This window comes from Gopherus flavomarginatus, chromosome 1, assembly GCF_025201925.1.
Source record: "Gopherus flavomarginatus isolate rGopFla2 chromosome 1, rGopFla2.mat.asm, whole genome shotgun sequence".
NCBI classification, from domain to species: domain Eukaryota; kingdom Metazoa; phylum Chordata; order Testudines; family Testudinidae; genus Gopherus; species Gopherus flavomarginatus.
In genome coordinates this window covers 312497524-312523482 of record NC_066617.1, presented here as the reverse complement: position 1 = coordinate 312523482, position 25959 = coordinate 312497524, and the positions used below count along the sequence as shown (strand labels likewise).

Here is a 25959-nt window from a genome sequence, read left to right as displayed (position 1 = left end):
TCTGTACATTACAAAAGTCCTTATGAGCTATTTAAAAAATTTGTACAAGCAAAAATTAATTTTACAAAAAGATATGTAAAACTTGCAAAAGTAATATTTTTCTCTTGCAGACCACTAAATTTTGTTCATTTACTGGTCCAATAGCTAATGTAATTGGTGATCCATTTTCTGTCTCTCTCTTGGATATTTTGTAACATAGTGACAGCTTACCTGATAGATAGGTGCCTCCTCCATCTGCATTTGGCCACTGTATGTGGATATACAAAACATAACACATTACATTTTAAAGTATAGAAGGTTGAATATGAAACTCAGCAAATCCATTATTTTTTCTGAAAAAGGAATATAAACACACTTTACTGTAGACTCCTGTAATTCTAAATCTGTTGTTGATTCCATGGGACACAGATTCACACCACTGCTCTCTGTAATATCCATGCTTAATCTGTAAGATTTGAAATAAAAACAATGCAATGGGGTATATCTTTGATGAACATTCTATTAAATATTTAATTTTTGTTAATGGATATATCAAATCATGGTTTTCTTCTAGCTTGTTCAACTACTTATAACTCCCCATCTATACACCACTCTCTTCAATACCCAAATGCAAGACTGCAATATTAAAATTTGATCAGTAGATTATGCAAATTCTTATTCAACTGTATATATGCAAATCCAGCAGAATACTAGTTCCTATTATTCTTTAGAAGTGGGTTGGAATTGCCACAAATAGCAAAATACCAACTGGGAAATTAATGCAATTTCCTCTTTACTGTTCAGACGATAGCCATGTAGTTAAGCACGTCTTAAAATCACAAAGAAAAAGAATAATCACTTCTACATATTTTATTCTCTAAATTTCTCTTTACTGGTTTTGTATATGTGTAGAGCATGATTGGCTATTCTTAACAGCAGTATTTGAAATAAACGGCCCATCTGAATATTCACGGATAAGTGAGCACTGCAAATGCATTTGCTTCATAATATATATTCCGAATATGAAACCTAGTTAAACTGAAATATTAAAACAACATTTCCTTACATTTTTAAACATCTCTTCTCTGTTTGGTAGGGGAAAGATGTGTAGTGTTATGAGTTAAAGCACTGAGTTATTAATGACAAATAGAATTATTTACAAGAGTGAGAACTGAAACCTTTTCATTGTTATGTCTAATTAACACATTTTTAAAACTAAAGTTGTTGTTTTTTAAATAGCAACATTTGTTCCAGTTAAAAGAGCATGTCTTAGGTGAGGTGCAGAAGCAATGCCACCTGGAATGTAGCATTACTGAATTCAGAACTAATATGAAGAAACTTTTCTAACTGGTGAGGTTATTTCTCTTTTATGAAGCAAAAACACCTGCCTTACCTAATTCAAACCAACAAACACTTCTAGAGACAACTGTCCAGCATGAGCTAAGGTAAATTCATCTTCTGAACTAAAAGGGGAAGTATTTGCAAAGTGAGCAGTACATTTACTAGAACAATTAAAAAAATGGATCCTTTGTTCGTTCACAAAGGGCCTGCTCCTACTGCCACTGGGCAACTGCAAGTATAGAGTGGGGCTTATATTCTTTTTCAGATGCATCCCTAGAAAAAGTTTAAATTAGGCTAGACAAAGCATCAGAAAAAGGATTGTGGGGAACAGTTCTGTGCAACTAGATGGCTGGATTAAATAGGTTTCTTCATCTATAATTCCAATGCTCCCCAAACTGTGGGGCGCACCCCCATAGTGGTGCCACACAGCCCTGCTCTGCCCTCAGCTCTGGTCCCAGCCCACCCCTCCACCCCTGCTCCCAGCCGCAACTGTACTCTGCCCCCAGCTCCAGCCCCACCTGCAGCTCCACTCTACTTCCTGCTCCGACCCCAGGCCAGCCCCAGCTCCAATCTGCCTCCCCGCCCCCTGGCCAGCTCCTCCCCCAAGCTCCTCTGTCGAACCAACTGTGCAGTAACGAAGGGGGAGGGGGAGCATGGACAGATTCCATTTCTGGTGAGGGTTGGGGGATGGCGACAGGAAAAGTTTGGACATGACTGTGTTAAAATAATGGGAATCCTGTGCATACTATCTAGGGGAGATTATATCTAAGCTACTCTTAGTCAAAAGGTCACATAACAATTAATTTTCTTTTTTATGAACTTGTCAAGTTAAGAACATCTGACAACCCATTCCTGAAGAATACCTTGTATACTAATAAATAACTTTAACAGCCAAACATACTTTAACATTCAGGTGACAGAACGACAGATGCAGGGATGAATTTAAATGTCAGGCCACAACTTTATTAATTTAACATGGAATAGGGGCGCTATGCACCACCCCCTGCTTTCACATACCAGACATTTAGCTGGTTCCATTGTGGGTAATAAAACTCCCACCTTATAACCAATAAGCCAGGTTAGACCCTCCTCAAACTACCCCTAGGACTCTCCTCACTTTGGAATCCTCTCTACTGCTTCCTGAAGACCAGGTGGCCCCGTCTCATATGGGCATGAGGCTAACTAGCGAAACCCCGTGTCTCATTTATCTCTGGGAGCTGACCCTTGTAGCATTTACCTACAAGTTGCAGCAAATTAGACAACTGTACTTTTCCTAATGTTAAACTTTCGAGTTCTATTGCAGGGGTAGACAACCTCTGGCACACGTGCTGAAGGCGGAATGCAAGCTGATTTTCAGTGGCACTCACACTGGCCGGGTCCTGGCCACCGGTCTGGGAGGCTCTGCATTTTAATTTAATTTTAAATGAAGCTTCTTAAGCATTTTAAAAACCTTATTTATTTTACATACAACCATAGTTTAGTTATATATTATAGACATAGAAAGAGACCTTCTAAAAACATTAAAATGTATTACTGGCACGTGAAACCTTAAATCAGAGTGAATAAATGAAGACTCGGCACACCACTTCTGAAAGGTTGCCGACTCCTAATTGCTTTCAACCTAATTGAGCCTCCATAACACACTGAGAAAGATTAAAAAAACAACTCAGTCAATTTGATCCAATGGGAAAAATTCTCCCTCCTCCCAAAACAGACAATTAGCCAGTCCAGTAGTATGCTGAAAATACAACTCCTATGCTACAACTAAAGGGAAGGAGGGCAAGGCAGCTAACAATATAAGAAGCTATTGAAAAGCTTGGAAAAATTTAAATGGTGGAAGGGGTATGCAAGAGCCAATCAGCCAGCCCAGTCCCCTCAGCCTCAGGCAACAGAAAGGTGAAGGATCTGAAGAGGGGGAGAAGCCAAACCCATCTTGCCAACTGTGCATTCTCACATCCCCCATGACCTTCCAGGCACCATGCCATATCCCCTGCTGTCTAGTTAACATCCCATATCCCATTGATGCAGAGCAGAAGGCATTTAGTCATGGAAAAAAAGAAAAAAAAAAAAAGAACATTTTTTTACTTTGACCCTCACAGAATTTCCTATACAACATATTATTTACATCAGAAGACCCTCTGATATGAACATACCTGTTGGGATCTTGTAGCAAATCTACTGCTTCTTTTAAATTATCTTTCATAGCTATATCAATATTTTGCTTGTTTGATGTATTTGTTCTACAGTAGGAAACAAAGACACTACAGTGAGTATCAAAGGAGTTAGAATTTAAATCAATGGGCAATATTTTCAAATTGGCTGTTTAAATTGTATAGCAAAATCCTGTATTTGTGCATATTCATATGCAGCTGTAGGATTTGGAAATTTTCATGTGGAAACTAGGAAGTCAGTTTAGAAGACGATGGACTAAATAGTTATTCCCCCATCTATCATTTCAATCAATTTAAACATCCTGACGTCTGATGCTGAAATAATTTAATTACCAACAATTTTTTTACTTGATTAATGAAGTTTATTGTTCTAGTATAAGGACACTGGCAATTTTAAAAATAGTATTTTATCTTTTAGTTTGAAATGTTTGTAATACTTTTAAAAGCTTTAAAAGAACCTAATTTTTCTTTATTATTTTGGCAACTACTGATTTTTTTCATCTGAACTTATAGCAAAGCAGAAATGAACACTGTTGTTTTGCTTAACAAAAACTTCAATTAACAGTTCAGTTTCATTGTAAACCATCTATTTCACGTATGTTCATCGATTGATGTTTGTCAACACCAGTCTTGAAATAGTGTTTTTGAATTAACTATTATTACAGTGCCTGGAAAGTATGTTAAAACACACACACGCACACATACAAAAGTTTCAGCATTTTTCCAATCAAATTATAACATTTTTATCATAGGCCAAACTTTGGCCTTAAAAATGTTGACATGGGCCTTTTGACCTTTTACACATAATATTAGCAAATGTAACGTCAGTATCTAGTTGAACACCACTTGCATTCTCTAGGTACATACAAACATATTGATGTTAATAAAACTTTCACTGTGTTAATCAATATACTATAAATAGCAAAATGCAAACAAATTGTATTGTTATATAAATGTCATGCTTCCTTGTATACAAAATAATAACTTGGTAAGAAAATACTCAAAAGGCAAATTAAATTTTGATCACCTAAAATTTATAACCGATATTATTTCATTATGTACATAAATGAATACTTACATTCCTTCTGTTTGCCAATGTGTGTCCTCTTCTATTCGCAATAATTCATCACATTCTGCTGCTCTGCCCTGTGAACAGACATTACACTGAACATCACGACAGAAATTTGCCATTAAAGTAGACATAAAAAGTTTCCTCTTCTGACTAAGCACTGACCTAGTTCATTTATCAGTTTAGAGTGGTTAATTGAAGCAATCTAAGGTCTGTACTTCATTGCTATTTCTCCACCTCCAACTAAGATACTGATCACACCAACTTTCATTAAATTGTCAGATTCTATTGAGGGCAAAGCCTAACCTCATTTAAATATAAAAATAAGTCAACCAACATGAGAATTATGTACTGAATGCCCCCATTTTCTCTCATATCCTTTTGATGTATGCAAATAATCCATCAATTAAGCATGAACCTAATTCTCCTCTCATTTACACCACAGTAAATCAGGAGTAACTCCACTGAAATCAATGGACTTACATTGGTGTTAAACTCCCATATGTGGGAGGAGAATCAAGACTATTCCATCACTATTTAAAGATAGATTAATACACAAAGAGCTTTGTTGCTAAGTGGTGCATGATCTGTTTTGTACTGTAGCTGTGATAATGTAAAGACGGGTGCTTGTGGGCGGTGAAAGAGAATAACTGTTAGGTCACTTCTCATTTCCTTGTTTCGATGGGTTTGTGTCAGACATGTGTACAGCAATCCTGAGTGCTTCATAACAAAGTTTTTCTGCATTACTTTTCTAGGATTTTTTTTAATGTGTACTTGGGGATTGGTAATATATGAGGAAGGAAGGGGTGGACCACTGCAGTTGGCATTTGAAGTACAGTAAGAAAATATTAATTTATATGATGAAAGATACACTCTTACAGACAAATGTAGTTATAATGTGAATAATGGCTACAAATCACTTTACATTCATTTTTTAAAAAAGAAACAGATCTTCTAAAGGTTCACCTTTCTACTAAGTTTTGTGCATTTAGATCAGGGGTTGGCAATCTTTCAGAAGTGGTGTGCCAAGTCTTCATTTATTCCCTCTGATTTAAGGTTTTGCATGCCAGTAACACATTTTAATGTTTTTAGAAGGTCTCTTTCTATAGGTCTATAATATATAACTAAACTATTGTTATATGTAAAGTAAATAAGGTTTTTTTAAATGTTTAAGAAGCTTCATTTAAAATTAAAATAAAATGCAGAGCCCCCCAGACTGGTGACCAGGACCCAGGCAGTGTGAATGCCACTGAAAATCAGCTCACGTGCCGCCTTCAGCACACGTGCCACAGGTTGCTTTCCCCGATTTAGATAATACTTTAAAGCAGTGGGAGCTGCTGGAAGTGGCGCGGGCCGAGGGATGTACTGGCCATCACTTTCAGCAGCTCCCATTGGCCTGGAGCAGCAAACCGTGGCCACTGGGAGCCGCGATCGGCTGAACTTGCAGACGCGGCAGGTAGACAAACCAGTCCGGCCCACGAGGGGCTTTGCCTGCACAAGTGGTGGAACAAGTCTGGGAACCACTGCTTTAAAGCAATATCAGTTAATGATGAAAAGAGATCTGCGAATGATACATTTCAGCCAGAGCCCTAATTCAAAGCCTTCCGGTTAGAAATTATTAAAAGAAACAAAACATAAACCTCACAGAAAATTCACATCTTAAAAACTAATTGTGGGAAATTGCACACCAATTTTGTCACCTACTTTTAGGGGGAAAAACAAGAATTTGTGCCTCATTCTAACCCCATTTTAAAACAGATCTCCAACTGTGGAGTTGCTACCAGGTGCATCCATAATTATGAACTGCTGGTTAATATTTGTAAAGGTGCATCCGATACTTATATTTCCATTTGAAACTTTATACATTTGCTTTCTTTTTCATCTCCAACATGCAGAAACACTGAAATAATTCAGCTGCCAGTAAGGACGGAAGCTGTCTGAATGGATGAGCACTTGCACTGGCAGGGAATAAATAACAGACAAAAGGACTAACTATTTTCAATGCCATGTGTTTGGCACATCCATCTCAGGAACCCTGTATCAATAAATGCCATCTGATTCTGCCAGATGTATCACTGAATTGTGCACTGGCATCTCTAACATCCCTCATCACAAAATATAGCTTTATTCTCCAAGTCAGTCTCCAATAACACGAATAAAGCCATTCTTTTCATCTATTAGTTTTCATTAAGTAAATAATGAAGCATTTGATCTCTCCAACAGAATATATAGATATTTTATACAATGAAAAATAACTATGCCCCCCACCATATGTGTCACAAATCTGCATTAAACCTTATTTATGTTAATTTATTTTAAAAGATAACCGTCTGAAGCTTTGGTCTTATGTACACAAATTAAATAATAAAGCACACAAATTAGGACCAATCTCTCATAAAGTCCTCCCAAATCCACTAAAACTAAGGCCTTGTCTATACTGCAAGTTGAACCATTTTAACAAGTTATGTTTTATGTTTAATTAGTTAAACTGGTTCAAACTCTCATGTGGATATGCTTCAATAATGTATACCAGCCTTAAAGTCTCCCATATTCCTAAAATACATCTTGAGAAAAAGATATATAAAATCTGTAGTGTCAACTAAAGAGCCCAACAAATTCACACTCTTGCAGATCAACAAGGAAAATGCCTTGCCTCAACCCTCCCCCTCATAAAACCTGTGGACAGTTAGCTCAAGCACTTTTGCTAATCTCACCTGTCATTAGCATCAAGAGGGTATCAAAATGCACATCTGAGGCAATATTTTTCCCACTCTGAAATTCTTTAAGAGCACCTCTGCATCCCTGAACTAAGCTCTGCAACACACTCTACAATGAGGTGCCGAAAATGCTAGATTACAGCCAGGCTGAGGGCATTGTTGAGGGACTAGCCAATTGTTCTAAAGCACACCTTAGAGGGGAGAAAGTGTTAATACACAACAGGCATTTAATGGCAGCTTCTAATGGAAGATCCAGTTTGGAGGAGGAGAGAGTAGATAGAAGTCTTCCATTTCCTTCTACCCTACCATGTTGATCCTCAAGAGAAAACCGTCTCCCTTAACCTCTCTATGCCTACATGTCCATATGTCAGGCAGGGATAACATTACTCACCTACCTCACAAAAGAGATGTGAAAATTAAATAGGTGATGTTTGTAAAGTGCTTTGAAGATGTAAAGCATTATATAGGTGTATATTAGAGCTGAGTGGATGAAAAAAATTTTGCATGAAAAATTTTGAACAAAATGAAAAGAAAGTTATTTCTTTCAAAAATGGGCAGGATCTTTAAATGAAAAATGCAAACCAAACCAAAATAAAAATTTTAGTTTCAATGACCCTCTTTTTTTAACCCTCACCCTTTTCCCAGAGCTGACATATTACATCCCACATATCCAACATCGATAAAAAACTCTTCCTAATAGTTATCAGAGAATATCCCAGCAATAAACACTTGCCACATTTAAAGATACTGTAGGATGTGTTTATCTATCCAGTAAGTAATAACAATAAGCAACATGGATGTATTAGATAACTGCACTCTTCAGATACCTTCACTCACCCTAGAAGTGTAGGTATCTGATACAAGTAAATATATTTGAAATGTGCTGTTTTACAAAAACATTTTTAAATTAAGCAGTTTACATTTTTTTTGCAGAGGCCACTGAGGGCTGAGAGTGTTTGGGGATTTATTTTACACTGTTCTTAATGTATTTGCGCTCTATGGCTGCTACTGAAAAACTACTAGGGAGGCCCTTCGATTGGTAGAATTACACCTGCAAGGGTTGTGCTGCTAGAGGAAACAGGGTGAAGGATTACAAAAAGGCAAGTCCTTTTGCACATCTAGAAGTTTCTTTCCCTCCACTTCCAAGAGGTCAGGAAACCACATCTGTTCTCTCCTCTCTAGCACTTTTCTCTCAGAAAGGAATTTGATGGCAAGTACACAGGACCTCTTCAGATTGCTTTGTCCTTAAAAAAAAAAATCTGGCAAAGCTGGCCAGCAAATAAATTCTCATATGAAAATAAACATTGTTCAAACCTTGGCATAAAAAGTTTCATACAAATCCTACTATTACGGGATATATGATGAAATCAGTCCAAAAATCGTGTTATGTTACATTACATAACAAACCAGCTGAAATTCATGAATTACAAAGTGGCTGTATTCATGAATGATTTATGGATCGTTTATAAGGATTTTACTGCAACTTTCTCAGAGTGATATTATTCAGGAATGGTGCAAAAGATCCAATTCCACGATAAGAAAGGGGGCAGAGGATAATGAAAATGGAGACGCGCAATTCAGAAAACTACAGAGAGGTATAATGGAGCAACCTAAGAGATGTCACAGATCAATTCTGAAAATTGTCAGAAGTGTAAGCTACAGCATTCCCTTGGCAGATGTGATTTACACAGCTGGACACAACATAGCTGACAGCCAGAGTATTCACTAACCATGCCAGCAATACAAGAGTAATATTTTCACAAAGTTTAACCAACTACCCATGAAAGCAGCGAAGGGGCAAAGCAGGAACAATGGCTGACAGAGTGCATTCTCACGCACACTGTAAAGCCACCGAAGGCCTGGTCTACGCTGGGGATGGGTGGAGGGGGATCGATTTAAGATACGAAACTTCAGCTACGAGAATAGCGTAGCTGAAGTCGAAGTACCTTAGATCGACTTAGATTGACTTACTTCGCGTCTCACGGCGCGGGATTGACGGCCACCGCTCCCCCGTCGACTCCGCTTCCGCCTCTCGCCCTGGTGGAGTTCTGGAGTCGACAGGGAGCGCGTTCGGGGATCGATGTATTGCATCTAGATGAGACGCAATACATTGATCCCCGACAGATTGATCACTACCCGCCGATCCAGTGGGTAGTGTAGACATATCCTTAGTTTTCACTAGTAATGACATAAATAGCTACAGTATATAAGAGAAACACCAATTAATACAATTCCAAAGTTTCTGTTGAGGAAAAACCCATAGCTTTCTACATAATTCATTAAACTTATCCATAGCTCTAACTCCCCACTACCACACACATCTTATTGCTACAGTGCTACAAACAGACTCCTTTGAGAAAACTAGTCACTGAATCTTATTCACTGTATTTTTCAAGAGAAGTACATCCTTACTTAGCTTATCAAAAAGCAGATGATATCCTTTGTCTTTGGAGATCTTGACATTTCTACCAAGATATTTACAAACTAAATGCACATTTATAACCCATCATCTTTTCATAACTTTAGACACCTGAGCATCACTGTAGCCTGGACATGCACGAAAAAAATGCCCAATTAAAAATATAAATGGAAATTACTTACCTGTAATTGGAGGTTCTCCAAGATGTGTTGTCCCTATCTGTATTTCATGAGTGGTATGCATGCCCTCCATGTGCCTGAGACTGAAGAATTTGAAATAATGTCTGTTGGTCCATGCCTGTGCCCTGGGTTTCTGGTGCTCAGCACCAACGGCGTAAGGGAAGGTGTGGACCAACTGCCTCTCCAGTTCCTTCTCTACCGCGAACCCAGACATGACACAAAGTGGAGGGGAAGGAGGGTAGGTAGTGGAATACAGATAGGAAGCACACATTTCACAAACCTCCATTTACTGCTAACTAATCTCCATTTCTTCTTCAAGTGCTGGTCCCTGTGTGTATTCTACAGGTGGGTGACCATGGAAAGAGGAGGCGGTGAGAGGATGCTGGTGGTCTAGAGATCTGTTATACCACTTTCCCAACGACTTCATTTGAAGAGGAGTCTTGGACTAAAGCATAATCCTTCAAGTAGGTGTGGATAGAACTCCAGGTAGCCACCCTATAAATGCCCAGGGAGCTGTGTTAACTGATTGCAAAGAAGATGCAGCCAGAGATTCACTTAGACAGCCTATGAGAAGATCACACTTGTCCCCAAGATCGCTCTGCCATACAGACAAATAAGAGCATTTTCCTAATAGGTTTAATTCTTTGCAGATAAAAAGCTAAAGGTGATCTGATGTTGAGGGAATGAAGTCTCCTCTCTTCACTGGAAGCATGAGATTTTGGAAGGAATACCAGTAAGTGAACTGATTAATTTATGTGAAAATAGGAGACTACCTTTGGGGTGAATTTCAGATGGAGGCGAAGGGAAACTTTTTCCTTATGGAATGTGGAATATGGTGGGTTGGCCATGAGTGCCACCAGTTCACTCACCCTCCTGACTGAAGTGACGGTGATGCAGGTGGTGACCTTCATTGATAGGTGGAACGCTGAACATGTAGCCAGTGATTTAAAGGTCTGGTAAGTATTGAGAGAAAAAGACTGAGGTCTCATTGTGGTGCTGGCTTTGCTCCTGGTGGGAAGGTCTTAGTGAGACCCTTTAGGAACCTGGCTGTTATCAGGTAAGCATAAATAGAATAGCCCTTTACCCAAAGGTGGAGGGCACTGATTGCTGCGTACCCACAGCAAGCTAAAAGAAAGGCTGATATCTGAGAGTGAGAAGATAGCAGATATCCAGGCTATTTTCTAGACTGTCTCTGGAGCTAACTAGTTTTGTTGCATCCAGGTACAGAAACACCTTCATTTAGCTACACAGCATTTTCTCATGGAGTCTTCTGTCGTGCTTATGAACAGTTTGAACACTCTTTAAAGGTGTACATGCCAAGACTCCAAGTCTGATGCCCATCCAAATACCAGGCAATGAGGTGAAGAGGGTTTGGGTTGGGATGTCTGATTCTACCATTCTCCTGAGCTAGCAGATCTGGGAGGGGGCGGATGCTGAGGAGGACGGGCTGATATTTGCAGTAGGTCCAGAAACCAAAACTGCCTGGGCCAGTTGGGTGCAATGAGAATAACGCACATTTTGTCATGGCACATTTTCCACAGAACATGCGGGACCAGTGGAATGGTACATAAAGGAAAGGCATACTTCAGGTAGTCTGTCCAGGATAGTAGAAGATGTTCTTGTTCATATGGGAGGTGAACAAGTCCCAGGATGTCATTCCCCATTCAGAGATGATTTCGTTTAGGACCGAATAGTGAAACTCTCACCTGTGTTCCCTCTAAGGTGCGCACAGCAGACCATCAAGGGCTGCGCACCAGCCACACACATAGGGGAGTGTGGAAGATGTGTAAGGTGGGTGGAGCCAGTGTGGTGAGGTGGGGGACAGTGATGGGGCTTTGGGAGAGCTTGGGGCATGTAGGGTTACAGCGTGGGGAACAGATGCCTTTCCCCCATTCCCGGGGCTATGGCAGGAATGGGAGAGACACCTCTCTACTCAATGATGTAGCCAAAGTGGATGACATCTAGAACTCACTTGTCTGTTGTTATAGCCCTCCAGTTGTGGAGGAAGTATGCCACCAAAGCTTCGGAGAGTAGTTGGGGATGGCATCAGTGGTGGTTCTCAGTTCTCAAGCATCCCTTCAAAAGTAACCTTTAATTGGCAGATAGGCTTGGGTGGCTGATGTCAAAGTGGATGGGGTTGGATACCTTGGTCTTCACACCTTCTGGCATTTGCATGGTGGCTCATATGGGATCTGTTGGTAGAAAGGCTGTGGAATAAGCCTTGATTTGTACATCTGTTTATGGTGTCTCCTCTTCAGGGGTAGAGTATACATGCACAAGGAGCTGAGGATAGTCTTGGAACCTTTTAATGAGTGTAAAGACTCATCCATCTTCTTGTTAAAGAGGTAAGAGTCATCAAAGGGAAGATCCTCAGTAGTATTCCGAACCTCAATGGGGAGCTGTCATAAACAGATAGCTAAGGGTTACTGTTCTTTTACCTGTAAAGGGTTAGCACAGGGAACCAAACACCTGACCAGAGGACCAATCAGGAAACAAGACTTTTTCAAATCTGGGTGGAGGGAAGTTTTGGGTGTGAGTCCTTTGTCTTCGTCTGCTCTCTTTCTTGGCTATGAGAGTGATTTTTCTATCTCCAGGCTTTCTAATCTTCTGTTTCCAAGTTGTAAGTACAAGGATAGTAAGACAATAGGTTTATATTGTTTATTTGTATTTGCATGTGTGTAGTTGCTGGAATGTGTTAAATTGTATTCTTTTTGGATAAGGCTGTTTATTCATTTTTTTCCTTTAAGCAATTGACCCTGTATATTGTCACCTTAATACAGAGATATTTTATGTCCTTTTTCTTTCTTTTTATATAAAGCTTTCTTTTTAAGACCTGTTGGAGTTTTTCTTTAGTGGGGACTCCAGGGAATTGAGTCTGCAGCTCACCAGGGACTTGGTGGGAGGAAGAAGTCAGGGGGAAAATCTCTTTGTTTTAGATTTACTAAGCCTGACTTTGCATACCCTCTGGGTGAGGGGGAAGAGAGATTAGCTCTCTCGGTACTTGTGTTTCCAGGACTTGAAACAGGGAGGGTAGAATCCCTTTGTTTAGATTCACGGAGCTTGCTTCTGTATATCTCTCCAGGGAGGGAACACCTGGAGGGAAGGAGGGGGAAGGGAAATGGTTTATTTCCCTTTGTTGTAAGACTCAAGGCATCTGAGTCTGGGGGTCCCCCAGGGAAGGTTTTGGGGAGACCACAGTGAGCTAGGCACTGTATAATTCCTAGCTGGTGGCAGCAAATACCAGGTCCAAGCTGGTAACTAAGCTTGGAGGTTTTCATGCTAACACCCATATTTTGGACGCTAAGGTCCAGATCTGGGAAAAAATGTTATGACAGGAGCCCCGAAGACAGAAGCCATGATTCGTGCCGCATAACTAGTGCCGTTGTTATGGCTCTAGGTATGGTATCAACTGTGTCTTGAAGTGAGGTCCTTGCTACCAGTTTACCCTCATCAAAAATTGGAATTTGTCTTTAAATTACAGAAATTTGGAGTAGTTTGTAAAATTACACTTAGCAATTCTAAACTGAAGGCTGGTAGATGAGAATATCTTCCTCTCTAGAAGGTCGACGTGTTCAGTATCCTTCTCTGCCTGGGTAGTCTTAGCGTGTTGCTGCTTGGACATTTCTGTAGTTGCTTGAACTACTAAGGAGTTGGGGATTAAGGTGGGTGAACAAAATTTCTGCCTCTTTCACAGCTACAAAATATCTCAGCAGTTTTAGGGATAGGGTTTCAAGATGCAGGTGTGTGCTATATCACCCTGGCTGGCTCCATGAGGAACTTGTTTACGGCAGGATGTCCAGGAGCTTATGCTGTACCATGGGTCTCCTCAAGTGGGATATGAAGTTCAGTTGCCACCCTCTGCAAAAATTGTTGGCATTGCCTGTGGTCATCAAGCAGGGATGGTGAGAATGGCATGATAGCCTATGCTTGTCGATACTGCCGGTATAAGTGGATCCTGCTCAACATTTTTCGCTTCTGCATGCCCTGGCAGAGCTGGTTGCTGTTTCTAGGGGAACAGGGTCAGTCAGACTCCTGCAAGGATCCAGGGTGCCATGCTTAGGGATCCCATGGGCCCCAGTAGGGCCCCAAATGCTGGTTGAGGGGGATTCCAATGTATTGGGTACTCAAGGGACTGCTGGTAATCATGTCTGGGTGGAAGATGGGTCCAAGATAGTATAGAGGCTCTATCTGGGTTAACCTCCCCACGTGAAGGTGAAGACTGAATCTGACACCCAAGACGAGCCAATGAAAAGGTAAGATCTGTTTCCGCTGGCAGTGCCATTGGTAACAATAAAGGGAGACTCAGTGAATGGATGGAGTAGGGGAATAGCTTATTCTCCTCGAAGTGGGATCCTCCTCTAATGTCGAAACATCCCTTAACAGGGCTAGACCTGAGAGAAGAGAAGAATGAGAATAAGATAGAGCACAGATATCCTCTGAGGAGGTATAAATCTCAGCCCGATCGGGAGTGTGAGATGTCCTGCTAGTTGGTAAAGACAGATTTGGTGTATCCATGTGCTTAGGCTTGGTGGATTCTTATGGAGGTGGGCCAGTACCATCTAAGAAGATTCTTCTTGTCGGGACTGATGGTTGGTGCCGGCAGATGCCAATCTCTCGGCTTGCTATTGGTACAGGAGTCAGTACCAATGTATCCCTGATTCTGCATGGTCAGGAGGTTTAGGCTGGCCTAAGTCTAAGACACATCTGATTTGGAAGTAGTCATGGAAGGATCCCTCCTTTTGTGAGGGGATCTGAAAAGAGATCTGGTCTTGTGTCCGTGACAGTGTCCGTTACTCTCACGAGAGACCCAAGACAACGTGTCCTTGGGCTCACTAGATCTGTCCTCTGCTCCAGAGCTCATGCTCAGAAGGATGTTGCTCGCAGACTGAGGCCAACGTACCGAGGGGTCCTGCCAGCCTGAATCCCACTGGGGCCTCATGGTTTTCTCCATGAGGTACGTTCTCAGTTGAAGCTCTCCTCCCTCTCAGGTTCAGGAAGGAAAGGAGTGGTAGACGCTACACTTGGTGGAGATGTGAGCCTCCTGTAGGCAGTGAAGGCAGCAGTGATGGTCATCGCTGACCAAAAGGAAATGGAGGCAGGATACTAAGCTCTTAAACTGCAAAACGTTGGGCATAGTCCTCTTTATACTAACTATGAAAAGCTACTAGAAAAGTACCAAAACCAGTAAACACTAAGAATTTACAACACATTTACAGATAAAAAGAGGATAAATATGTTACGGACACAGAGGATTCTACTCAGATCACGTGGTGGTAAGAAGAAACTAGAGAGGCAGGCAGTCCACGCCTCCCCTTATAACCTCGGTACTGGACATGAGGAATGCCAGGGTGCCGGCATGGACCAACAGGCACTACTTGCCAATTCTCCAGTCTCAGGAACATGAAGCAAATGTGTACCACATGTGCAATATACATAGGAACCAGAACTTGAAGAAAAATGTAAACTTTTACTGGTGAACACATCTGCTAATTAAAAACGACAAAACAAACAAAAAACAAAACAAATGACAGATCTCAAGGATTAGGGTGAGGTTAGAATAAGAGTTATCGGTAACCTGACCATACAGCTTTAAAATTACGTTATGATTAATCTGCCTGCTCATGTTTGCACTCTGTGGCACTGCACTGATGAGGATGAATATCAATTGCACTTCTCTTATTAATAGCAAGGTGCCAACAGTTTATCATTTCTGCTTGCTAGGAAGGTAGTCATGAGATATTTTTCATGTAAAATTGATCACAAACTTGCCTTGATGTAGCTCATAAATTCAGTCGTGAGGGGATGTGATCCTTCAGCAAACTGGTTTCCTGCTTCTCTTGCCTTCTCAATGTGAATCATGAGTGAAGGTCCCTGATGAAATTCTACCAATGAGAAATGAGACCAAAAGACCCAAAAAGATACAAAAAATATTTCTGAGTTTTTCCAACTTTGCATTTAAATCAGAGTCACCTAAGGAATCTTTTAAATTTAGTAGGGCCCAGCAACACAGCCAAAAATGAAATCCAAAAGGGTACAAGAATGATAAAAACAGAGAATAAGACTTTGGACTAAAAGTCCACTGGACCACTACTAATAAAGCGTAGACATTTTACTTTTAATTCAAATTTATTTTATGTTGTGACACGACTGGATTCTGATCTCTCACAAGTAAAATTCAGGAACAATTCTACTCATGTCAATGGAGTTACTCCTAAATTACACCAGTGAGACAGAGAAGAATATGACTCATGGAAAGCAATCAATCAATTGTAAATGCAACAAATGTCACTAACAATACAAAAATTAAGATACACAGACTAGAGTACATTTTAGGTCAGTCTAGGAAACAGATACCTGATCTATTTCTTGTACTCCCACTTCCCATCAGGCTACAGAGTCATTTTCTCTCACTGGCCCAATAACTAAGTATACATAGTAGAAAGCTTCAATAGCAGAGACTGAGGGAGCCCCACATCAGAATACAGTAACTCCTCACTTAACGTTATAGTTATGTTCCTGAAAAATGCGACTTTAAGTGAAACGATGTTAAGCGAATCCAATTTCCCCATAAGAATGAAAGTAAATGTGGGGGTTAGGTTGCAGGCAATTCTTTTTGGCCATACAGTACAGTACAGTACTATAGTTGGGAGGTGCACCCGCCTTACCCCACACAGGCACAGCCCACTGGCACTGGAGACAGTGAGGCAGGCAAGGAGGCTGAAGATGTTGTAGGCTAGGAGGAGCACGTTGCGCAACAGCGGTGGCAGCTTCCCCTACTCTGCAAGCACCAGGGTGGGAGGCTCAACCTTTGGCCTGCCCACGCCACCCCTTCCTCAAGCCTCCACCCTTAACCTGCCTTTTCTCCCCCCCCCCCTTTTACTCCGCATGCCACATCCTTGCTCCTCCCCCCTCCCTCCCCTGCCTCCTGCCTGCAGCAATCAGCTGGCTTGCAGCGTTCAGGAGTCAGGAAGGAGGAACGAGGACATGGTGCGCAGGCTCCCCCTCCCTCCACCTCCTGAACACCACAAGTCAGTTGATTGCTGTGGGAAGGAGGCAGGGGGGAGGTGTGCTGCCTCCCCTCTCTTCCCCCCTCCCTCCTGCCCATGGCAATCAGCTGGCTTGCGACGTTCAGGGGGCAGGAGGGAGGACTCGGGACGCACAGGCTCCTCCTCCCTCCCCTTCCTCCTGCCCGAGGCAGGGGAGGGAGGAGGGACCCTGTGCGCCGAGTCCTCGCTCCTTCCCACTCCCTCCTGAACTCCACAAGCCAGTTGATTGCCGCGGGTAGGAGGCGGGGGGAGGAAGGGGAAGGCACTGATCTGCAGGGTCTGCCGGCGGGCGAGAGGTGCGGGGGGGTGGCATAGGGAGCTGATGGGGGGCTGCCAGCTGTGGACAAAGCAGGACATTATAGCGAAGCATTGCACAACTTTAAATGGAGCATGTTCTGTAATTGAGCAGGGACGTAAGATCGAAGCAATGTTAAGCGAGAGGACATTAAGTGGGGAATTATTGTATGCCATAGCTCAGTGGTTAGAGCACTCTCCTGAGAGGTGTGGGAGACCTGTGTTTAATTCCTTTTTCCCCTCTGCCTGAGGAGGGAACTGAACTGAACCTGGTTGCCCCACATCCCAGGTGAGTGCTCTAACCACCAGGCTAAAATTTAAAGGTGCACCACCACCTCCACCTTCCATGTCCTCCTCCTGCTCTGGTGCCCAGATTTTGAATGGTACCTGATCCAGTAGGCAGCCTCGGAACATGCCTACAGAGATCAGGATATGCATGCGAGTTAGGTAGACAAACGCCTACCTTCCTCTGGTTCGTAGGTCACTCTGAGGCTTAGGCAGGAGACAGGCATCCAGGCACCTCGAGTGAGATAGCAGGCATCTAAGTTTGGGGCTTAAGTGCCAAGTGCCTTTGTAGTTTCAGGTCTACGTGATTATTCTTAGAAGTACAAAACTAAACATGCTTCATAAATTTTCCAAGAAAAACAGTGGTAAACTGATGGAGTAGGTTTTAACCATGTTGTTAGTAGAAACTTGGGTTGGGAAGTTTTTTGTGAATTGCACTCATACAGCATTACATATAGAATAGTGGGCAGAATTCCTGTTACTGTTAACGTTCTCTTCTTTACATTCAAACCTTGGACTAGGTTGATGTGGTGACCCGAATCTTCCTTTATAATCTGATCTTCTTCTATAATGTTTGACATTGGTACATTAAGGCAGACAGTATCTTCATCAGAGGGCTGAGAAGAAACAAGAAAAACATTAATTTAAAAATTAAACCAAGACTGAAACGTCAATTGGTGTTAATTATTTTATTAGCTTTCAAATATGTAAAAGATTAAATAGTACCTTATAGGAGGAAAGCTATGTATCCTATACTTTTGACTCATGAATTCTACATTCACAATTCAGTGCTTTTAGTAAAATTATATCATGCTGTGCACACAAACATATATATTCAGGGATCTGAAAAACCTTTGCCATGAGTGATAACGCTCAACAGTGAAATAACTTAGTATTGCACAAATGCTTCTATTTGTCAATTATTTATATACATACATATATGCAAACATTTATTTATTTAGATTTAAAACAAAAAAAGGTCACTGTACAAAAAGCTCTAGGCACCCTAATAATTACAGTTATAATCACATAATGATGACCATCCAGCAGTTTAAAAATAATCATATATAGGAAATAAATAAATTCAGATGGTCATTAAGTCAGAGGTGCAGTAATGTCCCTTCCCACTTTTGCAGAAACATTCCTCGACACTTCCACAAATTCTGTCAAGCAGATGGCTTTTGCAGCATATCCAGAAAGATTATTTTGGACCAAAGATTCGGGTCCTATTAATTTAGAAACTATCTGCTGAAAATAGTGCAGTACAGTGGCATCTTCTATTGGCATGATCACAAATTCTAATAATTAAGGTTTGGGCAGGGTTTTTTGATCAGTGGAGTTATGCAAACAATTTAGAAAGAGTGTTGAAAAATAAATGCAGCCTTGCTCATTTGCAATCATTCCTTTCACAGGCTATTCAGGGTGGCTGGTTTTTTTAAACTATGTAACAGATTTTCCCAGGTGTTTCCTGACAGTATAGGGCCAAATAGGAACTATCCAAAGCAACTTTGTAATTATATGAAGTCGTCATAGCTCTATCACAGGTGAAATACTATATCTCATTTCCTTCATTTGTACTTTTATTTTTATTCAGTTAGCAATGGAAGCCGTTGACAGACTTACAAAGATCAAAGCCACAGAAGATGAAGAGTCTAATTTTCATCTAAGGCTACTGTAGCATTAATTTCAAACAACGTTAGTGCCTGATGCAGCCATTTTGAATGCTTCTGCCTTCCTATGAGAAAGACAAGGTGAGTAAGGTAATATCTTTTATTGGACCAATTTCTGTTGGTGAGAGAGAAGCTTTCAAGGCACACAGGGCTCTTCAAGTCTGGGAAAGGTACTGTGGCTTGAAAGCTTGTCTCTCTCACCAACAGAAAGAAGTTGGTCCAATAAAAGATATTACCTCTCCCACCTTCTGTCTTTAATATCCTGGGACAAGTACATGTCACAAGAGAAACTTACTTACTTCATAGTAACTGGAAGTTTCTTGAGATGTGTGACCCCTATTTTTATTGCACTGTGGATATATATGTCCTCCATGCACCAGGAGCTGGAGAATTTTGAAAGCAGCATCTGCAGGACTGCACACGTGCCCTGACTCACTTTGTGCCTCCAACCAAGGAGATAAAGGGCGGGCCGGACTGACAGTCTCTCCAGTTCTTTCTCTATAGATAACAAAAAGATCTGTAGCAAAGGGAAAGGAGGGAGGGTAGTGTAGCACAGTCTGGGACCACACATATCTTGAAGAATCTCCAGTTATTATAAGGTAGGTAGCTTTCTCTTCTTCGAGTGCTGGTTGATTGACCAGCAGAACCCAAATAAGAGGAGTGTGCGAGGTTATAGATGGCAGAGCCAAACAAAAGTCCACCATTCTAAAAGATGCATCAGTGGAGGAGTCCTGTACCAAGGCACAGTGTCTGATGAGAAATAGTCTGGGAGACTTTCTGATTGGTTTTGTTCTCTAGAGGTAAAAGGCTAAAGTTCACCAAACATCGAGGACATCGATACCCCTTTCTTCTGAGGGTGAGGGTGGGTTTGGGAAAAACACAGCTAAGTGAACTGACTGGTTAAGGTGAAACTTTGAAAATACTTTGGATGAATTTAGGGTGTAAACATAATGAAAATTTGTCCTTATGGAATACAGTGTAAAGAGAATCCACCATCAGTGCTCCAAGCTCACCAATCCTTCTGGGTGAGGTGACAGCTACGAAGACATGGAGCTAACGATTCAAAGGGAGGCTTAGTTAATATGGAGAGAACAAGATTCAGGTTCCATTGAGGAGTGGGCCTTTTTATAGGCAGAAAGATTTTGATTAGGCCTTTCCAGAATTTGCTAGTCAATGGGTGCACGAAGACAGAGTGGCCCTGCAAAGGTGGATGGTATGCACTGATTGTTGCCAAGTGGACCGTAAGGAGCTGATAGACAAACAATGTCTTTAAGGAAAAAAATAATATCCAGAAAAAGAAGATTAGGTGCAGCTTTCAGGGGTACACATCTGATGCCCACAGATAAAAAGAAAATGCTTCCACTTAACTAGGTAACATTTTCTAGTGGAATCCTTCCTAATATTAGAAAAGATGTTCTGTACAGCTTCAAAACATGATAGCTCTAAGGATGATGCCCATCTAAAAACCAAGCCCTGAGATGAAGCAGAGGGGGGTTGGGACATTTGATCTGGCCATTCCCCTGGGTCAGAAGATCAGGAAATGTTGGAATAATGATTGGTGCCTGAGACGGCATGCATAGATGGACTGGGAATCAAAACTTTCTGGGCCACTTGAGGACAATGAGGATGACTTATGCCCTGTCTTGCTGAATCTTGTGTAAAGCCCAAGGCAGGAGTAGTAGCGGAGGGAAGGCTCAAAGGGTCTGACCATGGAAGAAATAGAACGTCACCATGTGAGAGGGTCATGTCTACATGACTGTAGGTGTCCTTCATGTTGAGAGATGTAAATCACATGTCCTTTTCCAGGGAAGGAATTATAGATGCCAATGTGACCATGCAACACTTGAATTTGAAAATAAACATGGCAGAGATAGAGAATGGGTCTCCAACCACCCTTCTTTTTGGATGCTAGGAAGTATGTCAAGTAAAAACCTCTCCCTTGGTACTAATGAGGAACCTGCTCTATCACTTCTCACTCTAAGAGGGATTCCATTTCTTGTTTGAGAATCTTCTTGTGAGAGTAGCCCCCAAAAGAGGGCAAGGCAGGGGTTATGGATGGGGTAGGGACATAAACTGTATCATATAGCCAGAATGGATGGCATTCCGCACCCACTTGTCCATTGTCATTGAACTCCAGGTGTTGAAAAAGAGGGCTAGACAACCCCTAAAGAATACATGAGGGTCAGGAGGTGTAGGACTTAGTAGTCTGCAGCTCTTGAGCTCCCATCACAAATAACGTTTTGCTGAGGGCTAGCACTGGGCTGAGAAACCTGCTGTGAAAGGCGTGGGGCAAAGCAGGTCTTTTGAAACCTCTGCCTCTTACAGTATGGCTTGTAAGGTCTCTGGTGGTAGAAGTGTTGTGCCATCAGTCTAGGCTTGTATGGCTGCTGGTGGAATTTTCTCTTTGGGGCAAGTGTATATATTCCCAGGGAGCAGAGGGTAGCCCTGGAGTCCTTTAGAGTGTGTAAGGACTTCTTCGTCTTCTGATTAAACAGCCTGATCTTCAACAGTGTTCTGGACCTCCCTGGAAAACCCCAAGGCCTGGAGCCGCAACTCCCTGTACATTACAATGGCAGTAGTCCTTGCACTGGAAGATGTAACAGCTGTTTCTACCACTGATTTGAGAGTAGTTCTGGCAACCAATTTGCCTTCCTCTATGAGAGCCTGGAATTGATCTCTGTTCTGCTGCGGAAGTCTGTCAGCAAAGTCCCGAACTATTCAAAATTCACAGAATTCGTACTTAGCCATCAGCGCCTGGTAGTTGGTTATACTGAACTGGAGGCTAGAAGAAAAGAACTTCTCTCTCAGTAAATTGAGAAGCTTGCCCTCCTTGCCAGTTAGGGGGTTTGCAGCTTAGATTTCACTGTGACGGCCTGGACCAATGAGAGAACAGAAATTCCACAGCTTTGGCTGGGACATAGTACCATCTTTCTGTCCTGTTAGGGGTTGGGGCATAGGTAGCCAGGGGATGCCAGACTGCTCTAGAGGGCTCCAGGATGGCTTCATTAACAGGGAGTGCTCTTTGAGTGGAGCCAGAGGACTGGAGGCTGTCTAGGAGCTTGTGTTGAGGATCCCAAACCTCCTGAAGAGGAATCTACAAGAGGAAGTTCTTGGAATTGCTTATAGTAATGAGGAGTGGGGGTGGAGACATTGGAAACACGGCGATCTTCTCAGTTCCAATGGAACTGACAGATTTGGCACATACTCCTTCTCCTCAGGTGGCAGTTCTGGTTGCCCTCTCTCAAGGGAGAGAAGGGACAACTCCCTAGCATACTGGACAAATACTGCAGGATGGTATTGGTCCCATGGCACCCAGTATGGTCAATAAGATAGATCAAATGGGGATTTCAGAGGTCCCCATTGCATGGGGTACCAACGGTTCTGAGGAGGTGATGAGACGAATGTTGGTCCCAAGCTGCTCCAGGCCTTCTGACCAGGAAGGTGTGTTTTGGAGGAGGGAATAATGAATCATCAGGTGGTTCAGAATCTACTGATGAGGAGAAAGCGAATTCTGGGCCCAGCAGTGATACAGATGGTGCCGCTGGAGGAAAGTCACAGCCCAAAATGGAATGGGAGACAGACTCCTCCCAAATGTTGGCTCTTCTGGTGGAGTCAGAACCTCTCTTGAGAGAGAGGGATCTGATGGGAGTAGGAGACTCCAGATCTGGAAGAGCAAAGATGTACTCAGGAGCAGCACACGTCTCAGCTCGTTCTAGAGGGAGAGGGGTCCTGCCTATTCGAACTGCTGGAGCCACAGTATAGATAGCCTGAGACACAGTCATGGAAGACAAAGACTGTCCCATGGGTAACCAATGCTCTCAGTGATCGGTCTTCCTCAGTACTGGCGGATCCCAGGGTTTGTGTTTTGAAGTTACCAGAGGCATTGGTGCTGGCAGATCATGATTTAGTGCCAGTGAAGCCCTAAACTTGTGGGCTTTCTCGTCACACTGCTGAGATTTAGGATGTACTAAGTTCTTTGGGCTGAACTTAGAGACATGCTTGGTTTAGGCAGGGTTGAATCCAACTTCTTCAAAGTGGATTTGGAAGAAGATTTATTTCCATGCTTATGAGAACGCTTTCTGTTCTCCTGACAAAACCCTGCTGAAGTCCTGAGCAAAGCCTCATGAGAGAAGGCACACTCCTTGCTGAGTCAAGCTCATGGATGAACGGGGAGGGGGGATACCTGAGAGGGGCTCCCAGCCTAGTTCCAATTGCGGCCTCATGGCCTTTTCCATAGGTGTTCCCTTGGACAAAATTCCCACCCTTCCTGGGTATGACTGGGGAACAAACAGCAGATATTGCACCTTGCCATGACACGGATTTTCCCAAAACAGTACATGCAGCATTGATGGTCATCACTGACTGAGAAGGATCACAGGCAAGAAGATTCGGGAGACTAACTAACTAATTATAAAATACTATAAACTATTAGATAAAACTTCTAAATTCCAAAATTTCTAAAAATTATTTACAGATATCTAAATATACGTTAACAGATAAAGAAATAAATCCAAAGCTTTGGACACTGGAGGTTCTGACCAGGACCATGTGGTGGTGAGAAGGAACCAGAGAGCCAGCTGGTCCACCCACTTTTTATCTCCTCAGTCAGAGGCACGAGGTGAGCCACGGCACATATGAGGATCAACAGCCACTGCTTTCAAAATTCTCCGGCTCCAGGTGCACGGAGCACATGCGTCCCCACAGGGGAAAACACACAGGGACCAGCACTCAAAGAAGAACCTACAGTGCTAGTACCAATGCCATATCCTTCAGGGTAATGGTGCAGAGAAAGCAAATGGACCTTCACATGCCATATTTAATGCAATTCTCAAATACTACTGTTAAAGGAATAAAAATATGCTGCTGTCCTAGTGAATTTTAACTGAGACAGACGTTTTAAAGAAAAAAGGTGAATCAAAGTGTTATCCGTTATTTCTAAAGATGAACGAGATACTGTAAAGGAGATACTATTGAAAAGAAGGATTTATTTCACAGTTGCCATAATCAATATATTGCCATATCAATATACATGATTGGAGAAGATGTGATACTGGCAATATCCAGGACTACACTTCAGCTATAAAGAAATGAACTCTATGATGCTGTCAGTGTCAGACCAGCTAGACAGAGAATATATGTAATTTGTTCATTTAGCTCACTATCCCCTCTCCCTCCTTTTTGTATGTGCCCAACTGCATATCTGACAAAATTCCTAAAATGTACATCAGTGTTAAATGAAACAAAAACGTCACTTAATTTGAATTTAAAAAATCCCCTTTTTATTTAAATTACACAAAAATCTCACATATACTTGGAAAAAGAACAGTAAATACAGAATGAGCTCTGTGTGTCATTTTATGAATGAACTGAAATATAATTAATCTTAGGGAACTAACGAGTCAATTTGTTTTGATGTATTTGTAAAGATAGTCTCAGTAAGAAAGATGAACTTTTTGTACATTGTAAAAGCATTCACATTTTAAAGGAGTGGAAGTGATTATAATCCAATTTAACAGGCTCTGTTTGAAAAGATCATGGATGGATTTGGTTACAAAATGTGGACTTGAAATCACAATGTACTATAAACTTTTTGCAAAATGTCCATGTACAATAGAGGTCTCTAAGTATGATGTACAAAAACAATGTGATACCATTCACTTCTCTCATGTTAAGTTCACTATGCATGTTTAGGATTCATGATCCTACTTCCCATTTTCTCTATTATTGGAAAGAATACATACATGAATATTACATAATTAATCTTTGTGCTATTATATGAAAAAGGGGTTGTTTCACTCCTGCTATTTTCTTAATACAATTTTTCCAGTGTAGGCCTCCTACATTTTAATTACAGGAGGGACAACCCATTTTCTAAAAATATTATTTATAGTCACACAGGAAGCTCTGGAATAACAGTGCTTCATTAACAAGCTTAGTCACTTTAAGCAAACATATGAGAAATGCAGTATGGAGAAATAGGGCAATAAGGAAATTCTGACTCCTTGAATGGAATATATGCTCCTAGGACTATAGGGAAACTATTAAAACTCTGGCCTAAAATTGCAGCGATTCAGCTTCATTTCTAGGGGGAAACTTGTCAAAATACTTTCCAATTGATATCCTTCTTAATGTTCTAAAATTTAAAAAACAAACCAATTTATATCCTTTATGACAAGTGCTCATTAGTTTCTATTTGTTTTTGTATTTAACAATAAATTCAGTTTCTAGACTTCCATCTTTCTCCTTGCACCACTTCCAAAAAACTTCTCTCCTACCCATTTGAGAGGCATTTGAGCACTGAAAATCAGCATAAACATGTTCAGAGTCGCAAAATATGCATTCCTTTAAAGTGACATGAATTCCTCCCATCAATCAGACCAAAAATTCTATGGCAGCTTGGACAAGTTTCTGCAAGTTCACCATTCAATTACTTTGGAGATTTACTCCCCATTCATTGTCATTATTATTTATAGAGGCTAAAAGTGTGCCCCATGTCTTGCTGACCCTCACCACCGAATTTCACAATTGTGGCTGCCTGAATAACAAGAAAAACAATCAAACAGAATTCATATTCAAGCATCAAGTATACAAAGGAGGGTGGGAGGAAAGGGTGCAGACTGGACACATGGCCTCTTCTGGTCCTTCTCACATTTACAACATCTGAGTAACAAAGCAGCTTTAGCCACTGCTGCTCCCCGGGGGAGCCCCTATCTGGGACCAGGACAAGGGAAGCCACACTCACGGGCTCACCAACACCCACTTTCCCATGAGAATCCATACTTTACAAGT

The 25959-nt window shown here is 41.6% G+C and overlaps 1 protein-coding gene across 2 annotated transcripts in view; it reads right to left on the bottom strand.

Annotated features, from left to right (window-relative positions):
* The window catches only part of LRCH1 (leucine rich repeats and calponin homology domain containing 1), a 251108-nt gene that overhangs the window by 63641 nt on the left and 161508 nt on the right, over positions 1–25959 (bottom strand). For both annotated transcript variants that reach the window (XR_007773673.1, XM_050948349.1), the window contains exons 8-13: positions 18012–18117; positions 15645–15757; positions 4570–4637; positions 3474–3560; positions 356–445; positions 211–247 (exon numbers count right to left, since the gene is read on the bottom strand). Coding sequence is in view for 1 of the 2 variants with exons in the window: in XM_050948349.1 (XP_050804306.1) it covers positions 211–247; positions 356–445; positions 3474–3560; positions 4570–4637; positions 15645–15757; positions 18012–18117 (501 nt within the window). In the remaining variant the exon portion in view is untranslated. The remainder of the gene's footprint in view (positions 1–210; positions 248–355; positions 446–3473; positions 3561–4569; positions 4638–15644; positions 15758–18011; positions 18118–25959) is intronic.